We start from the raw sequence: 23,911 nt of genomic DNA on the forward strand, positions 1-23,911 counted from the left end.
GCCTAAGAGAGTTACTAAACATGCAAAGAATAGCTCTAAATGGATTAGGAGGTGTACCAAGTTGATTTTGAAATAAATAGTGAAAGTTTGAAACGTGCAAGATACATGCGAGATGTGTGCGAGATACGTGCGAGATAAAAAAAATACGTGTGAAATAAAAAAAAAAACTTCATTCCTTCTATTCCTATTGCTTACTCCTCCTCTATTTGATCCAACTAAATCCTCATCCTCTAGTTCAATTCATTTTTCACTACCCATTGAACTTTCTAAGAACCTAAAATCAAACTTTGACTAAACTAATTTACGGCAAATAAGTCCAATTCCAAAAATCAGACAATTACGGATGAAAATAGCACCAAATACCCCAACCAAACATTTACTTACAACAGATAAATTAAAAATCGGTTAGACATGAAACTCACCCAAATAAGAGAAAACGCTCGAAGTTGATTGAATGGTTCGAAGAGGAGCGACGAAATGCACTAGACAACGATCGACGAAGGGCAAGCGACGAAGGCCAAGCGACGATGGGCGAAGTAGGTTCAGGTGTTCTACGCGAAAGAAAAGAGAAGGGAAAGGGAACTATACGCGAAAGAGAAGGAATCGATCGTGGAGAGAAGGGAAAGCAAACGTGGAAGAGGGAAAGGAAAAGAAGGGCATTTTTGTCCATTCACACCTAAATTGTCTTAAAAGTCTTTCTTTTGAAAACTTGTCCCAAAATTCATTTAAACCTCTTTTTTTAACCCATTTTTGGCAATTTTCCCTTATAGTTTTATAGCACTCCAAGAGAAAAAAAAAAACCATCTCTCCAAGCATAAAAAAAAATCATCGGAAGAAAGTGGTCGGGATAATACTTTTGTCGACGGTTATCTTAGTACCGGGAGATTGGTCTATCTGTTGACGTTGTATGCTTAGCAGTCGCCATAAACTTTAGAATAATTTCATTTTTTTTAAGAACTACTAAAGGTTTAAACGACCCGTCAGAATATACTATTACCGCGAATGAGAGCATTGCAAGTTGTGAAGAGAATTTTTTGTTATCTTAGAAGTATATCTGATGTTGGTTTAGTTTATGGAAATGACACAAAGTATTGTTTGGTGATCAGTTATTCTGATTCTAACTATGTTGGAGATGTTGACAGCTAGGGGTCTATGAGCGAGTATGTGTTCATTTTGGTTGGTTCTATTGTTAGTTGAAAGGCAACCTTATAGCCTATAGTTACTTTGTCAACTACTGAAGTAAAGTACACAGCGTTGACAGAAATTGCTAAGGAGGGAATATATGGCTAAAAGGGTTAGTTGATAATCTTGGTTTGCATGCATCATGACCAAATTGTTGTATACCGTGAAAGTTTGAATATATGCCTAGCCAAGGATCAAGTTCATCATGACAGAACTATGCATATTGGTGTGAGATGTAACATTTTAAGAAATGAGCAGAGAGTTAAGATGATGAAAATTGGTACTATTGATAACATGATGATATGTTTACAAAACTGGTTCCATGCAAGGCAAGTTCCAACATTGTTTGGACTTACTAAATGCTTTTGATTGTCAGTGGTCCCTTATGGGACACTTTTGAGACAAAAGGGAGAAAGTATGTGTATGCCCGACAATGGTTGCTTTATGTTACGTTTGGTTTTTTATTTTTTATTTTTTTTTGTAAAATTTGATACATTGTTATTTAGGAGAAAATTCAAGTCATGGTTGAGATTTGTCGAGAGGCCTTGAACTTGTTATGTTGTGTACGAACAATCCAGGGTCGAGGGGCGATGATATCCCAAAAGCTTTTTAGGAGGCAACGTCTTCTAAAGCTTTTTAGGTTTTTCTTAATTTTACATATATGTAGTTATTTATAATTTTGTCCCAAGTATTTAGGGACAGTGTTGGAAGCGTTTGTTGGAAGCGTTTGTTGGAAGCGTTTGATGAACACCCCAAATAAATAATCACCAAATAGAATATTAGATAGAAAATAAAAACCTTTTTGGAAGACTTGTTGTGTGTATTCAACTCACACTTGGATAATTTAGATTACAACATTTCAATCCTATTTATAGGATTGTCATAAGAATAACTCATATCACAATTAAATACAACAAATTAAATCCTACATTTAACTAAGGTGAAACTCTTACTAAATTAACTCTAACATTTTTAACTCACATCCTTCTCTAACTTACATAAATTAACTCACATATAACTTATTTATTTAAAATATGTTTAATTTTCAACATCCTCCCTTAAACATGTTTTTTTTAAAAAAAAACTCCAAGCAAAGTTCTTAAGTTGTTAAACACATTAACTTTGAGTGGCTTCGTAAAAATATCTGCAATTTGATCTTCAGTCTTCACATGTTCAACTTGAACTTCCTTCCTTGAAATGCAATCTCTGATGTATCAATGTGTTTGCTACGATCATGGAACACAAGATTCTTTGCTAAAGCAATTGTTGACTTATTGTCTACATGAATCACAATTGGATCATCTTGTAGAATTCTAACTGTCTTTGACAAATTTCTTAACCAAACTGCATGACAAACACATGAAGCTGCAGCAACGTATTCCGCCTCACAAGTGGATAATGTCACAATAGGTTGCTTCTTAGAACTCCATGTAAATGCAGTATTGCCAATGAAGAAAACATATCCACTAGTGCTCTTTCGATCATTGTATCTCCAGCCCAGTCACTATTACAATAGCCTTCAAGCTTGAATTCTTTAGATGAAGAATAAAACAACCCATAGTCAAGCGTACCTCTGAGGTAACAAAGAATTCTCTTTGCCACTTTCAAATGAGTAGTTGTAGGAGATTCCATAAATCGACTCACCAATCCAACGCTGGAAAGAATATCTGGTCGTGTGCAAGTTAAATATCTCAAACTCCCAACCAAACTTTTGAAATATGAAGGATCAACATCATCTCCTTCTTCATGTTTGGACAGTTTGGTCCCAGTTTCAATCGGAGTTGCGACAGGCTTAGAATTCATCATATTGAACTTCTCTAGAATTCTCTAGTATATCGTTCTTGAGAGATGAAAATTCCTTCCTCTGACTGCTTCACTTCAATGCCAAGATAATATGGCATTAGCCCTATATCTGTCATTTCAAATTCTTGGGTCATCGCGTTCTTGAGATCTTCAAACATGCTTGCACAATTTCCTGTAAAAATTAAGTCATCCACGTACAAACAAACTACCAAAATATCTCCATGACCATTAACCTTAATATAAAGAGAATGTTCATAAGGACGCCTCAAATACCCATTATCAAGGAAATATTTGTTGATTCTGCTATTCCACATTCTTGGTGCTTGTTTCAATCCGTATAATGCCTTCTTCAATTTTAGAACTTTATCCTCTTGGCCTTTCACAGAATAACCAGGAGGTTGTTCCAAGTAGACTTCTTCTTCTAGATATCCATTCAAAAATGCCGATTTGACATCCATCTGAAAGATCTTCCAATTATTTTGTGCAACAAGAGCAATTAACAACCTTATAGTTTCCAAACGAGCAACGGGAGCAAATACTTCATCATAATCAATGCCTTTTCTTTGAGAATATCCTTTTGCAACTAATCTTGCTTTGTATCTCTCCACTTCTCCCTTTTCATTTCCTTTTATCTTGAACACCCATTTGACACCTACTGCTTTCTTTCCATTTGGAAGAGTAGAAAGTTCCCACGTATCATTCTTTTTTATGGATTTTATCTCTTCATCCATAGCAATCTTCCATTTGTCATTTTTCAAAGCTTCTTCAAAATTCAAAGGTTCACTGTCACCAAATAGACAAAAAAGAGTAAGGTTATTAAAACTTTGACTTAACTCTTCAGTTTCATCATATATGTCTCGTAAGCTTCTCATGCCACGAGGCCCTTCACTTGAACTTGCAAATGATGAAGATGTGCTTTGTTGTGGAGAGATTGGCGATGTTGGTGGAGAAGCAATGTCACTAGGCTCATCACGTTCGTCGGGAAAAAACAAAAATTTGTAATCTTCTGGTTCGTCATTCCAATTCCATGATGCTTCTTCATCAAACACAACATCTCTGCTTACGATCGTCTTCTTTGTAACAGGATTATAAAGCGTATAGCCTTTTGAGCTTGCATCATAGCCAACAAACACATATTTCTCACTTTTATCAAGCTTACTACGCTTTTGATCAGGTATATGCGCATAAGCCATGCATCCGAATACTCTCAAATGACCAATGGATGGTTTTCTTCCTGTCCATGCTTGTTGAGGAGTTTTGTTCCATAAGCTTCTAATAGGGGAACGATTTGACAAGTACACTGCACACTCAACAGCTTGTGCCCAAAATTCTTTTGGCATCTTCTTGCACTTCAACATGCTTCGAGCCATGTTAAGTATTGTTCGGTTCTTCCTTTCAACAACACCATTTTATTGAGGAGTACATGGAACTGTCATAGGTCGACGAATTTCATTTTCTGCGCAAAAAGTTTTGAATTCATTTTAAGTGAATTCACCTCCCTTGTCTGATCTCAAAGCTTTAATGTAATAACCACTTTCTTTTTCAACAAGAGCTTTAAATCTCTTGAACATGCCAAATACTTCTAATTTCTCCTTGACAAAGTAAACCCAAGTTTTCCGGCTGAAATCATCAATAAATAATAAGAAATAATTATTCTTACCAAAAGAACTTGGTTTGATCGGTCCACAAAGATCCGTGTGAACTAACTCCAGTGGTCTCCTTGCTCTCGAAGATGATTCTTGTGGAAAACTCTTCCTTGATTGTTTGCCATGAAGACAACCTTCACAAAGTTGATCTGGATGTTTGACATATGGCAACCCTTTCACCATGTTCTTCCTGGCTAATAATCTTAAGCCATCAAAGTTCAAATGCCCAAATCTCAAGTGCCAAATCCAATTGGGATCTTTCAAACATGACTTTAAACATTGAGCAACATCAGTTTGAATGTTTAATAAAAACATTCTATTTTTCGTCATTTGCACTTTAGCAATAATTTTGTCATGATTATCTCTTATCAAAAGACTATAATCCTTCATCAAAATATTATAGCCTTTCTCTAAGAGTTGCCCCAAACTCAAAATGTTGTTCTTCATATTAGGCACATAATAAACATTAGAGATAAACTCATGCTTCCCATTCTTCAAATTGATCAAAATTTTACCTTTTCCTTTAACTGGAATTTTTGTGGCATCACCAAATACGATATCTCCACCAACAGATTCATCAAGTTCCATAAACATTGATTTACTTCCACACATGTGATTGCTTGCGTCACTATCGAGATACCATGCACTGTTTTCACATGTTTTCGCACCTTTGCATGCTAGAAACAATGAGGAATCACCGCTTTTTTCATCTTTCTCAGCATAATTTGCATTTTCTTCAACTCTATTTATGCATTCCCAAGAATAATGGCCGAATTTATGACAATTATAACATTCAACCTGTCTTTTGTCATACCTCCTGTCATTATTTGATCTTTCCCCACTTGACCTCGAATAATGTTGTCTTCCTCTACCTCTTGATGAATTTGAGTTTGAATTACTCTCATCAAATTTTCTTTGATCGTAGCTTCCTCGATCTCGATCTTTGCAATCACCACGTCCACGATTACCACCACGTCCTCGACCTCGATTTCCTTTTTCTAGGCTTTCTTCCTTGTCTTTTAATTTCAACTTTGATTGAAAAAGTTGTTCAGTCATCTACTTATTCTTCTTAAGAAGCTTCTCTTTATGGGCTTGTAAATAATCCATAAGTTGATCAATGGACATTGTACTCAAATCCTTTGATTCTTCAATAGCTACAACGATGAAATTAAATTTTTCATCCAATGAGCGAAGTATCTTTTCTACTACTTGCTCATCGCTTATTGTCTCACCAAATCTTTTCATTTCATTTACTACTGCTAGCAATCTTGAAGTATAATCTGAAACTGATTCAGACTCCTTCATATGTAGTGATTCATAATCACTTCTCAACTTTTTAAGGCGAACCTTCTTGACTCGATCTACTTCTTTATAAGTATTCTCCAAAATTTTCCATGCTTGATATGCAGTAGTTGCTCCAGAAATTTTCTCAAATTGTTATCATCAATGACTTGATGAATGATGGTGAGAGCCTTTTAATCTTTTTTTCTTGTATTTTGTAAAGCTTCTCGTTGAGCTTGATTCAAAGCTGCATAACTTTCTGGTTCTTCATAACCATTACTAACAATGTCCCACACATCTTGTGAACGAAGTAGAGCTTTCATTCGAATACACCAACTACTATAATTTTCTTTCATAAGTCGAGGTACTTGGAAGGGAACTAAATTGTTGTTTGCCATTTGCAAAACCAATTTTTTTTACTCCAAACTCAAGCTCTGATACCACTTTATTGGAAGCGTTTGATGAACACCCCAAATAAATAATCACCAAATAGAATATTTGATAGAAAATAAAAACTTTTTTGGAAGACTTGTTGTGTGTATTCAACTCACACTTGGATGATTTAGATTACAACATTTCAATCCTATTTATAGGATTGTCATAAGAATAACTCATATCACAATTAAATACAACAAATTAAATCCTACATTTAACTAAGGTGAAACTCTTACTAAATTATCTCTAACATTTTTAACTCACATCCTTCTCTAACTTACATAAATTAACTCACATATAACTTATTTATTTAAAACATGTTTAATTTTCAACAGACAGTGTATATATAACTCCCTAATCTAGTGGTATCGTATTGTATTTTGAAAACCTTATCTAATTATATTTATTGTTCATCTGGCATGTGAACGATGTAGCTAACACAATATTTAGTGAACCACGTGTATATATATATATATGTGTGTGTCAATTTTTACGCTTTACTATTACTTAATTATTTGATTTCGTAACAATTGGTGTTAGTTGATTTAGGTTATGTTTGGGTTGGCATTGGAGGAGTGTTTTGCTTTGTTTAGAAAATAGTTACACTCTAAATAATTTATCATAATTATAGGTTTAAAGTAATTGTTTGCACAATTTAACTAATATTCGGAGTTTAATTGGTTTGAAGTTTGAAGTTAATATAGAGCATATTTGAAGCTAAGGTAGCTATAGTATATTTTCTTATATTTGGAGTATATTTGAAATTTAAAACTTGATTATGATTATTGCTTTCTCAACTTGTTTCAAAGGTGTGGTTGAACAATATGTAAAATATAATAAATGTAGGGTGATTGTTTTTGCAATGACAGTTTCATTTAGTTGAAGTATACTGCTCTTTTTTTTTCTTGGTTCAAATACAGTCTTGGTAAAATTTGTCTTTTTCTCTTTTGTTGTTAAGTTGTTTTAGCCCGACCCTTACAAAACAATGCAGTAAATTTGAATCAATAGAAAACAAAAGGCAACATCCATATCTCTGTGTAAACTAAATGGCGGTTGCGGTCGAGTATTGTTGCAAGATGATGGGATGAGTTAAACACGTGTCAGTAGGAAGCATGAAGACGACAATGCTAATGAGGTGTCATAAACAAATTGCTGATATTGCACCCCAGTTTGCCGCGTTAGCCTTATTACGTGTCCATTTTACAAACTCCTGTTTCTTTCTTTCTTTCCAAAATTTGCTTTTCTATATAACCTGACTGCTCCTTCTCATTATTTCATAACACATTACGTCTACTATCTGGTGATCCAAATCTAATAAATATATATAACTAAGAAAGAGAAAATGGCATCGCAACAGCAGAGGTCGGAGCTGGACGCTAAGGCTAAGCAGGGTGAGACTGTGGTTCCTGGTGGAACTGGCGGCAAAAGCCTTGATGCTCAAGAACGCCTAGCCGAAGGTTATTCCTTCGTGAGCTTTACTATATATATGTAAATTTTTGTTTATAATATGATGGAGTTTGTTAATTGTTTTATCATGGTGAAGGTCGGAGCAAAGGCGGGCAGACAAGGAAAGAGCAACTGGGGCATGAAGGGTATCAAGAGCTGGGACATCAAGGGGGAGAGGCAAGAAAGGAGCAAATGGGCCAAGAAGGCTACCAAGAGATGGGCCGGAAAGGGGGGCTGAGCACGATGGACAAGTCCGGTGGCGAGCGGGCGGAGGAGGAAGGAATCGAGATCGATGAGTCGAGGTTCACAACCAAGAACCGTTGACTGGCCATTTCAACTTAGGGATGATCTTAATGTAATGTTTGCATGCATGCATGTGGTCTGTTCTTGTCGTTTCGTCCTATGTAATTTAGTAAGGTCGCTTTGTAATTTTATTTCCTATGTTTATCTTTTCCTTTCCTTTTTTTTCCTTTTTTATTTTACCTTGGCCACATGTACGTCGGTATTGTGGGTTTAGGGTTCAAGGTTCTGGACTTAAAAACTTATGATCGAATTTTGTTATATTACGTATCATAATGGAAAACAAGAACAAATAGTCTCTTGAACCTTAATTGAACTATGGCCTCTTCTTTTCTTCTTAATCGACTACGACAATAAAATTAGTTGAGGGTGCGTTGGATAATTTTTTGCAATTACGGAGACATTTCTAACCATGCGGTTTGAAATCAAAAGGAAAAACAAGCTGTATGTACAGTTCGGATTAGTATTTTCTAAAAATGTTTAAGTTCGACTATTTAAATATCTAACGCCACACCAACCACATTTTTATGAATAAATATGATTGGTTCTTCATTTAGGTGAATATTGTAAATACCAATGGATCATGTTTTAGAGAGACTTCTTAAACTCCTATTCATTAAATTATTATAGATTTCAAATTATGAGAGTTAAAGAAAGTCAAGATCATCTTTGATCAAATCATATTTTTTCTTTGCTGGGAACATTTTTTCTTTAGTTCTTTAAATGATGGTGATGTTTTGAACATAATTAAAATTGACTAAAAAAATAATAATCGATTTTTAGATGATGAGAAATTAAATTGATTTTGGAAAAATATTAAAGGAGTTTTCTCAAAAGGATAACCCAAAAACTTTGAAAAAAAATTTACTGACCCAATGATACACCATCATGGTATTTTTAAACAATTAAGGATGATAAAGGTTTGATAAAGGTTTGATAGAAGGATATCAAGGCTAGATAACAAACTCTGAAAGATGGCGAGAAAATAAAGTTTCATATATATGATAGATGATTAGAATGTAATGAACTCTAAATCATCATATAATAAACTTTAAATAATAGATGATCAGATAATAAACTTTAAACTTTAAATAATAGATTATCAGAATTCTATTCAATTGTGAAATAAATAAAATATCAGGATGTGTGTATTAAACTTCGTCTTTTTTTTTATAAAGTTTTTTTACAACAAAAATCCAATGGATTTCAAATTTATGCAAAATTCTTTTCCATTTCGAGAATGTCTAATGTATGATTTACGTCTTCTATGCGAGAATGTCTAATGTATGTTTTACGTCTTCTATGCGAAAATGTTTGATTTTCATAAGTTCGTCTGGATTATTATTCAAAAGGTCAAATAATGTATGTATATTGCATCTTTTGAGACAATTATAGATCCTATGAGGCAGATTGGTCAATAAAAATATATTTTAATGCTCTTTCTTTTTTTTAATCATTTGATAACCAGAGTCATTCTTTAATAAATGATCACTAGGAGTCAGATTCAATAGAATTTGATCCATCCTTTTTTCTGTCGTTAAGGTGGAGAACTGAATCAAGAATTCTCTTTCTTTATCATCAATCGAATCACTGTTCGAGACCCAGGATTGGATTTTCTCATCAATCCAATCACCGTTCACATTTTTTCTTATCAATGAATATATCTCTTTACTTGTATGACTTAGATGTCTCGTATTTCTCGAAAAAGCGATTCGATTGATGGAATTTGGTATGATACTTATGAGATCGATCGGATTGATATTCCAATCTTTCTTCTTCGAACGTATTGATTTGACCCCATAAGCGGGACCGCCACCCCATAGCATGTTGCCACCAGAAGCAGAACCCCATATTTCTTCTAGAGAATCTCCTAATTGTTCCAGAGCAACTAGAAAGAGATTCTTTAACCAGAAAGAATTCCTGGGATACCTATCCAGAAGTTTTCGCAACTCAATCACGTATGATGGAATCATCAAAGATTTGATCTTTTCGAACACTGTCTGTAACTCACTATAGGCTCGAGAAACAAAGAGAAGATGTGTACGAACGAGATATACAACAATAAGAATCCCAATCTAATACTCCCATCCGAAACGCTTATTATTGAATAATATATTTTAATGCCCTTTTCTATCCTTCATGCAGGATAACCGTATAGTGAATAAGACACTTTAAGTGACTTACTTGATAAGGAAATAAGACACTTTTAAGTGACTTACTTGATAAAGGAAAAAGGTTCGGTAATAAATTTTAAACGATAGCAAGAAAGCTTCATAAATAAAACTATATAATTCAAACGATCAAATAATAAACTCTAAACAAATTACAAGATAGATAACCGTACAGTGAAATAAAATACTTCAAATGATCATGTTAACCGTAATAAACGTTCGTATTAGTTATAGCAAGTGATCGATCTTGTAGTTTAATGTAAATCGTGTTGACCATAGTGAACGTTCATGTTAATTATGGTATGGTAAGTGATCTTGTAGTTCAATGTAAATAATCGTGAAAAATTTTAAATCTAAAAAATTTTAAATCTAAAGATTGTATGATATTTAGATATTGATACATGGTTGTTTAGAAATATAATGATATATAATACAATGATATATAATTCTTTGTTAACACTTTCTACGAACCTTCTAACGAAGTTCTTCTCAAATATGAGGTAGATGAAATAATAGAAAATTTGAATAAAACCCCAAAAGGAAAAAGGAGCAAAGAAGTACAAGACTCTCCTGCAATATTTAAAACCAACAAAGATTTTTAAAAAAATATTAAGTGTTTTACAGCTTTTTCTTATCTTGTTATACATGCTGTGAATTTAAGTAATTTTCGAAAGGATTTGGGTGATATGATAAATGAGTTCTCTCTTTTTTGGCTGAGTAATGGACGAAAATGAATCCTAAAATTGTTAATAGATTTATAAAGAACAATTATCAATAGATGACCCAAATGACAATTTTTAGTACGAAAACATCATACCATCTATACATATATACTCACTAAAATCTAAAATCTTATCATACTACGAAGCGGATGGGCAGTAGGATTTTAGAACTGCTTTTTTCTTAACACGTGTCATAAATAGGAAACTAGAAGAAACATATTGACTGAGTAAGCACCTACGTGTCAGGCAGAGAATGTTCTACAATTCGCTATCAGCCACGTAGGCAGTCCGGAGTGTCCATTTTCGCCCTCTTTCTAGGAGGTAAGATTGATAAGATTTCTATATAAACCCAAAGGGACAAGAAGAAACGGATATAGAAACTTGAATGTTCTGTTGATCAAAGCCAAGTATCTGGAGAAAAGATGTCGTCGGAGCAGGAAAGAGGTGAACTCGACGCCAGGGCCAGGCAAGGGGAGACAGTCGTCCCCGGTGGAACTGGAGGCAAAAGTCTCGAAGCTCAGGAGCACCTGGCTGAAGGTGTGCCGCCGACTTGTCCACTTTTCAAACTTGGTTTTTATTTATTTAATACTTTTTTTAAAACTTGACCATTTAACTAACTTTTATCGTCATAAAATATTGTTAATATTATGTGTCAGTAGTTTTTGAAAGATTTCTTTGGTTTTTCATAACATATAGTTTACATTGTCTCGGTTTAAACTAATAATTATTGAACTTTTAACTGGCTGCTAAGCTCACATCTTTATTGAGTCAGCTGGATGTTATACTAAGACTATGATTTTATGTCCCTATAAAATCTTATCTGCAACAACAAAAAACTGAAAGTTTTTAGACTTGCTATAAGTTCTAGGTTCAAGACCATCTTTTTTCTTAAAAGTCCAAGATCGTGTTTAACATGTTTACGGGTCGGACTGCAAAAGATCAAAAAGAAAAATTGAAGTACGACACCTCTCCAACTTACCTTTTTTTGGTTGTAAAAACCAAACCAAAACTCTCATCATCTCAACAAAACTCAAGAAAACCTACGTCCACACAGCTCAATTCTTAACATTGAAAATGGGTCGGCTGAATTTTTAACATTGAAAAATGGTGGCACACAGCTCAGTTCTTAACATTGAAAATGGGTCAATTTTAACATTGAAAATGGGTCAATTTTAACATTGAAAAATGGTGGTTTTTGCAGTTTACGCATGTTTAAAAATATCATATAGTTGCAAAATCGAGTTCGTGATAACTTCTACTTTTCAAGCCCATTCCAACCATTGAAGTGAAAAGTAGCGACTCATTCATGACAATACTAATGACTAACGTAGTGATTGTTTGACGGTGAATGGTGATGGCAGGGCGGAGCCGTGGGGGCCAAACAAGGAAGGAGCAGCTGGGACACGAAGGATACCAAGAGATGGGCCGTAAAGGAGGGCTAAGCAACACAGGTATGTCTGGAGGTGAACGTGCTGCTGAGGAAGGTGTTGAGATCGACGAATCCAAGTTCACGACTAAACAAAAATAGAAAAACACCCTTTTCACAATGTCTCTTGAGTATGAACTTCTATGTTCCATTTTCGTCTATAGTTTTTCTTTTTTTTTTTTTAGTGCCTACTTTCTCTAGGGAGTATCTAGAATAAATAGTCGTCTTTCAAGGCTTTTTAGCCTACGTCAGGTCTGTATATGGATGTTTCTGCCTTGAGTGAGCAGTTAAGGTCGGACTTTTTTTAGAGTATCTGCCTACAAATGCCACATATGCTAAACAAAAGGATTGACGATGGTTAAAATGAAATGTTCAAATGAAGCAAGTTTTTCAAGAAAAACAGGGTTGGTTGGTTGGTTGGTTAATTGTTATGGAATAAAACGTATGCATTATGATCCTTATTGCAGCTCGTAGTAAGAAGGCATCAATGGTAGGGACTCGCGTGTAACAGAAAACTATACCTAACCTAAGAACTGATAGTGATACAATCCTAAATCAAAGCTTTGAAACATGTTGGTAGAAATCCAAAACCTGCTGTTGCCAAACAAGGCAAAAATTTAACCTGAATTGAGCCGGTTGCTGTTGGGGGAGCGACAAGACTTGGCTTCCTGCTTTCTCTGGCCTTGCATTTGTCTTGCATGCGATTAGGTGTGTGCTTAATTCTCTCCGATGTTGGGTTCAGTGGCTGGTTGCTAAAGCAGTGACCAACAGACCTAGCACAAGAAATGGCTGTGCGCTGGCCTGAAATGTTATTGCAAACTGAAATGTTATTGCAAACATAAGGTCGAATAACTGTGTCCCAAAGTTCGACAGTTTGGCGTCGACATGGGCTTTTGATTTCTTGGGGAACTGTAATGTTTCGATGTTTCATCACAGCTCTAGTTTCTATAAATGTAAATCTACACCTCGAGTAAGAATGAGTACCTGATATTTGACATCATACTTGACTGGGTCCTTGAGGAAGTATTTGAACTATTAAGAATTATGATAATATGGATTAGTCGAGTATTCAGGTTTTTTTTCCATCTACAAGGGAAGTGCAGCTAAAGGCCTGATTATCGAAGCATACACATCCATCCAATTATAATTACATGTAATATAGAGCGAGCGGTATCAAATATTCAATTGAAAATAGGACAATAGAATACTGTATGGTTGACCAGATAGCTAACGGAATTTCAAATAATAAGACCTCACATTACTATACAGTTGATCCGATCCTGTCAATTTTAACGAAATTTGAAAGACATGTAACCTGACTTTCATATTAAAAAGTGTTTATCTTACACGCATACTTTTGTTTTAAGTTGCTAAATCATAAAGGGGTCACTATACTGAAAGCTCCTACATACATGGTATGTAAGGTTGTACTCAACTATGTTCAGTTCAGTAGTGCCTGCCTAGCCAAGAGAAGACTGAGCATATGACAATTCTTTAAAGTATTTACCTGGAAAAAAACTTGGGGACCAATAAGAGCAAGCAGGGCTAATGCGTAATACGGCTTGCCGGCTCCCAACAGATAACCTGCAATAAGTGAACATCATTAGTAGTCATGTTCATTTCAAATATACTAGAGCGAACGGTCTTTAACCAATTTTCAAATCGAAGTCTTGGATCTATTAGACTTTATACTAGTGCTTGTGATTTCTCAATCTACATCGCGAGTAGATAATAATTCTTCTGATCTGACATGGCAGGATAATAGTTTTAGCTTTTAGTATCGAAGTCCCATAAGTGGACTCCTGCAATAATGTCACAGAAGTAAGGAAGTTGAGAATCTAAGAGAAGTTTTGGAACTTTAGCTGCGAAGGACGTCATCTTTCTGACGTGATTCAGGAATTATTTTGCAAGAGAAGGCAAAGAGAGGCCGAGCAATTCATCCTTCCAACAACCAGAATGCCAAAAGTTTAATTTTGTTTGTTGCATACAAAGTTTTGGGACCGTTGTCCTTATGTCAGTTAACCGCTTCGCTGAGAGTCGAAGATATATCTTGTGGATGTACGGATATTGGATGATAGGGCACATTTGTTACAAAATTATTTGAAATGATGCATGTACAAAAAGATGAAGCCCAAACAAGGTGAAAATCCTTCAAAATGTAAATTACTGAAAGGCAGAAGCCAAGAAACGAGCAAGTTGCTTTTTAATTATCTCGGTACAGTCAGAAAATGGTATAGTGTGCTTTAAACTTGCGCATTGTTTTAAAGAGAGAATCTCTTAGGAATAAAAAGCGTTAAATGAGTTACCAGCAACAGACAATTGCGTTATGTCAATAGCCCCAACGCAAATCCATTTAGCAGTTTCAGCACCAAAAGCTACCGGAAGTGACTGTAGGGGCAGTAAATAACAAAAGATGACAATAGAATAACAGAACAAAAACAACCGGATAAGGCCTAAACTAATTTAACGTAATCAAAAAGTGTTTTTTAGAATGAAATACCTGAAGTCCTAAAGCTCTATCGCCCTCAACACTTTTGAAATCATTTACTATGGCTATTCCTAACTGATTAGGACAAAGCAGAAAGTCGGATTAGGATCGGATTTTGTGAAGTTAGGAACTCAAAAATAAATTGAGGAGCATACACCAGCTATGCTGTACAAGAGTGTGAGAACGATAATATCAGGAGTGAGAGTTCCAAACAAAGCTTGACCTGCCCACCTGAGATTGAAAATTCGCTGTTACTGGAAAAGGAAAACTTATCGCATTATAAAGAATGGAAAATTTGTGATAAGTACGATTAATGTGGAGCCTGGAACAATCCAATAGACTTTACACAGAAAAGAAATAGCCGATAACTGCAAAGCGCTAACTAGCCATCGATTGATGGTTCCATGTATTGGACTTGAGTTCAACACTCAAGGCCGTATTCAAAGTGCATTATAAGCGGATAAAGTAGTAAATTTGTGCAGGTAAAGTGTCAATCATGGCAAATAGATTTCATGGTCAATACATAGGATACATCTTTCGATCAGTTTTTTGCCAAGTTAGGGATAACAATATGCTCAAAAGTAGGACATTCAAATGAGTGATCATTATAAAGAAGAAAATTGACTTCAGATGAAGCAAACTAAACACAAAGAAAGTTTTCAAATTTTCACATGAAACACAATCGACTTCATCAACCAGTCAACTACTGATCGACTTTGTCCATCGCCAATGCATGTCAATTTACCAATAACTACAGATGACAGGATTTCTCACCATGGTAAACTAATATAACTAGCTCCAAGAGCAAAATTTCCAATCCATCCATTTTGTTTTAGCTGCAACCACAAAATAAATGTTCTTAGCATTCAGAAGATCCAGTTTAGAAACAATAAACTTTTGTTTGTTACCTTTAGAGGTGGAGCAGAGTATATATATGACAACAAAGAGCCACCTAGAGCAAGGTAAAAGACTATAGGAAAGTCATGTCCTGCCTGAGAAGAAAAAGGACGAAGTTCAGGAAAAACAGTCCATGTGAAAGATGAGTTCCACGAATTCAATGAACCTACCCACACATCTAACAAACCAGCCAAGCCAAGTCCTCCTAGAAGCAACACCCATATTTGAGTTATAACCTGATCAAATTTGTGAAAGGAAGAAACCAGTAAGGAAGGACAATATATGCCTCTGTCAATGGATATCAAGTGGTTTAGCTCATACCTCATTCTCAGATATTGCACCAGATGGGATTGGACGATAAGGTTCATTAATTGCATCAATCTCTCGATCATACCAATCATTGATTGTCTAAAGAACCAAAGTACCATGTCTATCTTATTTGTGCTTGAATACTTTCATGAGTCATAGGAAATCTTTACATCAAAGAGAGCTCACCTGCGTATATCCAGTGAGAAATGGACCAGACATAAGCATGCAAGCAATTGATTTTGCCACATCCTCAATAGTCCAATGGAAGTTACCTGTAAAAAATATTGTATCGTTGAAGCCATATTCAATAGTTCAATGAGCTAACTAATCAATAAAGCATAGTAAAGGTCAGTTAGTACTATCCCTAATTGATCTATATGCGTAATCACTCATTTGACCACCATCTGATGCATTTGACCATAAAGTAGACAACACGAGAATAGAGAAGAACTCGCTAATTTTCATCATTACTAAGAAGCAAGTTTACAGCAATACGTGTTAGTAGTTCATCAACAACTTTTAATATGCAATTCTAGCGTCTAAGTTTGTACAAAATGAGTACCAGAAGCAGCAGCACCACAAACTACCCCCCAAACCAAGGGCGGCCATGTAACAGGCTTTGTCAATTGAAGACGAATCTTCCATTTATTCTGCATAAAGTGCACATGAAAAATTTATTGACGACTTACATTCAAATCTTCCTAAAAAACAAGCTGAGAACAAGTAGGTAACTCACTGTTTCTTGCGCAGCGCCTTTAATTCCAAGAAGCTGGTTGAAGCTCGAACCACCACTTGCCGGCGCTTTATCTGGTGCCTGAGATTTAACTGGTAAAAAAAAATTAAGAAAAATGTAAATACAACAGCTCAAATTAAATCGATTCTTCAAGTTTCGAGAAATCTACGCTGCCAAGATTCAAATTGTTCCACCAGTCGACATAAAAAAAATTAAAAAAAAAAAAAAGAAAGGGAACCAAACAATGTTAAAGAAAAAACACAACAGGTACCTTCATTCGCGTCAGTTTCAGCTGCAACAACCGATAGCCTCCTTCCTAGAACAATGAACAATCGTCGTTACCAATAGAAATAAGAACAAAGACTTAATATCTCAAAATCGACATTGAAGCCAGAGAAATCCGAGAAGAACAACAGGAAAATTGGTAAAGTCATTCAAGTAACAAAGAGTTTAAAAGAAAACGATCATTCTTAAATTCGAAAGGTAAGGGATATAAGTGGGTTTCAATTCTGTTTCGTTGGAAATCAGTAAAGCAATTAGAGAGTGAAACTCACTAGAAAAAGAAACAGAAACTGGGGATAGAGAAGGTTGAAATCGAACTCTATTGGCTTGGATGCTGGATAATCTTACAGATGGAGGTGTATTTAGTGTCAACGCCATTGAATGAAGCACCGGATAGTGGCGGAGAGAAAGAGAGGAAGTGGTAAGGGAGTTGATAACTTAACCAGCTTAGGATGTGAGGAAACAAAAAAAATTTAAAACTTAAAGTTAGTTTCTTGTAGGGGGTATTTTTACTCTGTATCTTAGCTTACGGTAAATAATGTGTTCTCACTTGCGTGGCACCTTATTATGCGTTTGGCTTTCTCTTCTTGGAAAATCGGAATCTCGACTCACGTGGTCACGTGTATGATTTTCTTGATTTTTTCTTTTTTCTTTCTTAAATTGGTTGAAGAAAATTCATTTTGTGAAGTTTTGAAGAAAATTCATTATATTAAAATTATTGTTATTACTGTTCTGTCAATCTCTAGCTGAAGAATTACTCTTCGTTCATAAACTCAACTTTGTAAAAAGGTAACAATTTAATTATCGGACGAATTTTGTATCAATGTGTATTCATAATAATTGGGCTGGGCCACTGGGCTTAGTGAGACCAGCTTTCGAGTCGGAGGGCAATATTGTCGGACCATGTGGATTCGGCCTTTTAATTATTTTCTTTTCTTTTTTCTTATCAATTTATTTTGTTCCATTAGAAAATGTTATAATCTTTGATCAATTTCATGAGTAATTATTTGGTGAATCCCTCCAAATATACCTCTGATGCCCCAAGTAAAAGTATCTCAAATTTATGTCTACCGATCGTTAAGAGTATGTAAAAAGAAATTTAACACTTATGAGACAGACACATTGTGACAGCCTCATTGAATAATTTGCTCAACTTCGTATTTACTTCAAAACAATTAAATTTTACCTCAAAAGTTAGTTATAGGATACAAATATATTTTTGTTTGAATTGTATGATTTTCTTTTAATACACTTTTTAATAGGTATTTGAACTTTTTATTTTGTGTTTATTTGCCCATAAACTCTTAATCATGTATTATAAGAGGCTCATACTATCTTTAGAGATAAAATTTGATTGTTGATTGTAAGTATAAAGTTGAAACTTATTAATTTTAATTTTACGTTGGGTAAATAAGTGAATAAGAAAATATATTGGAATAGTTTAATAGATAACTTATTAGATATCGAACTTTTTAAACACGAAATTGAAAGTATAAAGATATATTAAATATTTTTAATGTTTAAAAACTTAATAAACATAAAATTCAAAATTTCTAAAATTCCTCTAAATTTGTTTTTTTGAAGTTTTTGAAGTATTGAGGATACATAACTGAAAATTTAAAAAACACAATGTTGAAGGGAAAAAAAGAAAACACGAAGCTGAAAGTTGAAGCAATGATTTAACTTTTATTATTGCTTGAGGAGATAATCAATGCCTTATCCAACTATAAAATTTAAAATGTTTGAAGTATTTTTAAATATACTAAAATAAACCTAAGTATCTAAAATTAATAATAATAAAATTATATTGTTGTATTTTTATAAATATCTAACATTCATAAATTAAAAATGTTTAAATCTTATATTGGTCGTTAAACTTTTGTATCTTGTTCTATTTTGATTTTTGAAATTTTAAAAGTATATGTTTTAGCACATGAATTTCTAAAATGAGCATATTTCGTCATTGTCATTAAGATTCCATTTAGGATGCCAAATAAGATAACCGCCTCTAATAATCTAGGATTTTAATTTTTAATTAAAGGTTAAATGATAAATTGATGTTTTATTAGACAACTTAAAAAGTCATTGTCTTCTAGATTTTTGATTGTCACCATTTTGACGCATGGTAATTATATTTCACTTTCTGATGCAATTCATCTAAATATATATTTTTTACTGACTCAAGTTTGTTGAGGTGTTTTTCTTTTATTCCTCTCAATTATTTCTTTTTCCTTTTTCAAGGTTTTATGATTATTACGAGAATATTTGTTTATAATTTCGTTGAATTTATTTTAATCAAGTGTTATACTTATTTTATTTTTCTAGTTTATTTTGCACTCTTTATTTTTTTTCTACACAATGTCATTCTTCTGATTTGCTTTAAGATTTCAATCAGAAAAATAAATAAATAATAAATAATAAATAAATGGTGGGAAATTGGGGAGGAGACATAAGAGATTAAAGTTTGGAGAGAAAAAAAATTAAATTAATTTTTAATTTAGGTTTATTTAATTTGAGTCTGTTAACTATATTTCTATATTGGTATAAAAGATTTATAGAATAAATGAAAGGAATTGTCAAAATGTCAAAATGGACAAACTATTCACTTAATGGCAAAATCAGATATAATGAATTTTTGTCATTTAGTAATTTTTTTTGCCATAAAGTGTAAATAGTTTGTATTTTTTTTACTATTATTGAAAAATCCATAAATTAACAAGATTTATTAATTATTCATCAGTTAATTATTATGACAAATCTAGAACCTAATCATTAAAATATAGAAAGCCATGTAATGATCAAGGTAAGTTTTTTTTTATCAAAAGTGATGGAGCAAGAAAACAAAGTTTTGACACTAAAATAAGATTTTAAGTTTAAAAAAAAAAAAAAACCTAATAAAATTCATGATTGGGTATAAAGATGAGGGTTAGGATATAGCAAAATATAATTCATTATTTGTCTCCTCCCAAAAAGGGAAAAGAAAAGAAAAGAAAAGAAAAGAAATAAGGTAAGGTAAGGTAAACAAGATTTATTAATTTATTAATTAGTGTAATTAAAGATAAAGTTTTAAGTACAAATCCGACTCCGCAATAATTTCAATCATCTAACCTTTCTTATAATTTTAAAACTCTTATATGAATATTAATGGAGCACTACCTCTATTTCTTCCATTTTTCTATACCCCATTTGGTTTGGTCATTTAATTTTAATATTATCATTATCATTACATAAAACAAGCAGGCAGCTTTCAATCATTTTTCACCTTCTATGTATATATATATATATATATATATATACTATTTCTTTCTCTTTATTTTCATGGCCCTTTCTTCTCATTAAATAATTAAAAGGTAAAAATATAGTAATATAAATAAAGTTTGAAAATGATTTTTCACTATCTTCAATTTGTTTTTTTAGGTTTTTCCATACAATTTCAAATATATATACCAACTAGATCCAACTAATTTAAAATACATCTAACATCAATATTTTAACACTCTCCAAAATGTTGAGATTTTTATATATAAGAGATGAATAGAAAAAATATATTCTAACTAATAAATTTGAAAGTTTTTTCTTTCTTTTTATATATATATATAAACTTATTCTTTGTCCACGTCATTTTGGGTTACTTTTTCTTCTAATTAAAAATAATAATAAAAAGTGCAAACAAAATATTGAAATTAAGTTGTTTATTGAAAGAGATATACATAGGTTTATGGTATTAAATTTTTGTACCATGGACATTTTTTCTTTTTACAAATTCGATAGCTATGTGTGAGATGAAATAAAATTTTCATATTTTCCTTAAAAAAAACCAAGAAGTATGGTAAATAAACATTGTAAATAAACATTGTTAATTGATATGAATATAATTATCGTAAACAAATAATAATTTTTTAAGGTATATTCATGTATCTCAACATTTTCTCAACAAAATCGAAAAAAAAAAAACTCACATTTTTATTGTCATCGACATTTTAAAATTTTTGTTGGATTTATTTTTAGGTTAATTTTTTAAAATATAACAAAAAAAACCAAAATAGTTATGGTTTATGTAACAAAATAAAAAAAAACTTATGAAATCGATTATTTTTTTAAAAATTTCAGATTTCTCATTCCTTTCCATATTCTTTCTCTTCTTCTGCAATTTTCCTTTTTCTTTTCATTTTCTTTCTTCCCTTCTTCTGCAATTTTTCTTTTCCTTTTTCTTTTCTTTTTTCTCTTCTTCTGTATTTTTTATTTTATATTCTTTTTGACATCATGATCTTTGTTTTCAATTAATCATAAATCTTATATTATTTTTTTTGATCTTGAACAAAAATGATTGGGATATTAGTAGAGGATCATTTAGATTTGATATTTGTACAAAATCATGTACCAAAATATAGAAGATCTTAAAAAAAATCGTCTAGATTTGGGTACGCGATCATGTAGCCAAATCTAAACGGCCGTGTATCAAATATAAAAAATCTACCAAATCATGTACCAAATATATTACGCACTTGAGCATCAATTAATCATGTGTTGATTGGAGTATTTTCCATTGTAGGACCGTAAGTTTTTCCGTTTTCAAAATTGTTGAGTGTAATGATTTTGTCAATTTGTTATATATATATTTTTTTAAATCCCATACGTTATTTATTTTTTATTCCAAAAAGATTATTGTTTAGAAATAATTAAAAAGGGTTTAAATTTTTAAGAATAACAATAAAAGAACAAATTGGTTTTTTATAATTTAGAAAAGAAAAAAAAAAAGGTAAACCCAATAGAATGTATTATATTAATTTGAGTATATTAAAAAAAGGAGTTTGAGAGAATGATTTGCTTTGTCGTTTCTTGACTTAAAAAATCCCAACTAAACCCAATAATCAAACATAGCTAAATGGTTTCTTTATATTATATAAAAAAAACATCACTATTAATTTCAATTAATATTAATTAACTTACTATCACTTAACAATACATAATTGAAAAGGATTGTTATTCAATTCTACCAACCATTTAGGCCAATGGAAGAGGTTTGTTATTGTTATTAACTTATTATATATTTCTACAATTCATGGACGTAGTCTCCCCACGTTTTACCAAGTTATTATTTTAATGGATTTTCATTTTTTGCCTTCTAAATATGTTTAAACTCCTTGTATAAAGTGATTAATTAAGATGTTTATTTTACCACCCCCCAAAACAAAAAAAAAAGTGTTTATTATTAGTGTTTCTAGAGAAATATTGAATTTTAGTTGTTATTGAAAACAATGTTGTCCTGTAAATGTGTTTTGACTTTTCATAAATCATTGAATAAAATGTTCTATTGTGAATGGTTGATAGTACTGTTATGGGAAAATGTTGAGTTTTAATTGTTCCTTCATAGTCATGTTTATTGCTTTTGATCAATTTTTTTCCCTACTCCACATCAAAAGTCATTGCTTAATGAAAAGTAGTAAAATCTCACTAATATTGGTATTCTCAAAATACGATAATATGATATGCATTATGGAAAAACAGTGAGATAATCAAAATATCCTCTAATTAATTCTAAAGTAAATTACTGATGAAATAGCTAGATGACCAACATAAATAAATAACACGTAAAGCTTTGATAACCCAATTCGATGAATGTCACTTACGTCTGAAGAACTTTTTCAGTTCAAATAAGTAATATTATTAAGATTCAAAGTTGTCAATATGAATCGATACAATAAGCAACTTTCTTCTTATGTAACTTAAAGAATTCAGATTCCCCTAAATTCATGGTTGAATATTCTTGAAGATAAAATCAAGCTCCCCTTTGTTTAGTGCCAATTCTCAATAATCAAATCTTCATTCATATTACTTATCATCAGCTTCAACATATAGTAATAGCGGCTTTTCTCAACTAATGAGAATCAATCAATTTCATTGAACATAAACGAGCTCCAGCTCCAAAAATATAGATACTCTTCTCCACAAAATCTCAAAAAGATATTAATAAAAGATTCTTAAAAATATGGAAGATCTTTTATCTTTTCTAATTAAAAAATCAATAAATAATAAAAGAATCACAATAATTCTTTTTTTTTTTTGACAAAAATACCAACACATTATTTTCTAAGAACAATCTATTGGTATTTTAAAAAAACAATGATATGATATGCATTATTTTCTAAGAACAATCTAAATTATATTTTATTTTAAGAAAAAAAATTCAACTTCAAATGACTATAATAATATACAAAATATCAATTATTTGCGTATATAACTCTCACATTAATCATATTTGATAAAAACTCGACATCGTGATATTTTTACGGTTAAATTATCAAAAGTATCTCAAGATAGGAGTCGATTTCTATTTCTTAACGTTTGAAATATAAAGTAAAATTTTCCTTTTATTGTTCTTTTTTAAAAGTGCTTTTGCTGTTAAAATCATGAATATAAAAGATTTTTTTTTTCTTTTATTATGTATGTGAAGCGAAGGAATGTAAAGATATAGAAAAAGAAAATTTGGAAGGTTACGTAAGTAAAGAAATAATAATAAATGAAATAAATTGAGATTGAAAAGAAAGAAACCAAATGTATGATTCGTAAATGTGTTCACATATATATCTTCATTTATTTATTTATTTATTTATTTCATGTATGTGCCTACATTAGTTTGTATGCCTTAGCAAATACAAATATTTTCGTTTACCAATTTAATGACAAAAGCCTACCATGGTTCATGATTGCCTATAGATTGTAATATATTTTATTAATATTATTGTGCAAAATGTCTAAATACAAAACAAAATGAAAATAATAAGAATCA

General features: G+C 32.2%; 3 protein-coding genes across 3 annotated transcripts; 2 read left to right on the top strand and 1 right to left on the bottom strand.

The window, feature by feature from the left end:
- Positions 1-7,626: 7,626 nt before the first annotated feature.
- On the top strand, positions 7,627-8,409 carry LOC103502145 (protein SLE1). Its single transcript, XM_008465989.3, has 2 exons — positions 7,627-7,804; positions 7,891-8,409. Exons 1-2 carry the CDS (start codon positions 7,690-7,692, stop codon positions 8,115-8,117), a joined length of 342 nt encoding a protein of 113 aa, XP_008464211.2. The 5' UTR covers positions 7,627-7,689; the 3' UTR covers positions 8,118-8,409.
- Positions 8,410-11,354: 2,945 nt separating this feature from the next.
- Positions 11,355-12,719, top strand: LOC103502143 (protein EMB-1-like). Its single transcript, XM_008465987.3, has 2 exons — positions 11,355-11,523; positions 12,348-12,719. Exons 1-2 carry the CDS (start codon positions 11,409-11,411, stop codon positions 12,512-12,514), a joined length of 282 nt encoding a protein of 93 aa, XP_008464209.1. The 5' UTR covers positions 11,355-11,408; the 3' UTR covers positions 12,515-12,719.
- A 79-nt stretch (positions 12,720-12,798) lies between these two features.
- LOC103502144 (chlorophyll synthase, chloroplastic) lies at positions 12,799-17,588 on the bottom strand. Its single transcript, XM_008465988.3, has 15 exons — positions 17,394-17,588; positions 17,111-17,155; positions 16,843-16,931; positions 16,669-16,756; positions 16,293-16,378; positions 16,119-16,205; positions 15,968-16,033; positions 15,809-15,892; positions 15,675-15,736; positions 15,056-15,131; positions 14,913-14,975; positions 14,719-14,800; positions 13,920-13,996; positions 13,397-13,444; positions 12,799-13,213 (listed from the first exon to the last, which is right to left on the bottom strand). Exons 1-15 carry the CDS (start codon positions 17,497-17,499, stop codon positions 13,151-13,153), a joined length of 1,122 nt encoding a protein of 373 aa, XP_008464210.1. The 5' UTR covers positions 17,500-17,588; the 3' UTR covers positions 12,799-13,150.
- Between the last annotated feature and the right edge of the window lie 6,323 nt (positions 17,589-23,911).

The sequence above is a fragment of the Cucumis melo genome, chromosome 8, assembly GCF_025177605.1.
Source record: "Cucumis melo cultivar AY chromosome 8, USDA_Cmelo_AY_1.0, whole genome shotgun sequence".
Classification (NCBI taxonomy): domain Eukaryota; kingdom Viridiplantae; phylum Streptophyta; class Magnoliopsida; order Cucurbitales; family Cucurbitaceae; genus Cucumis; species Cucumis melo.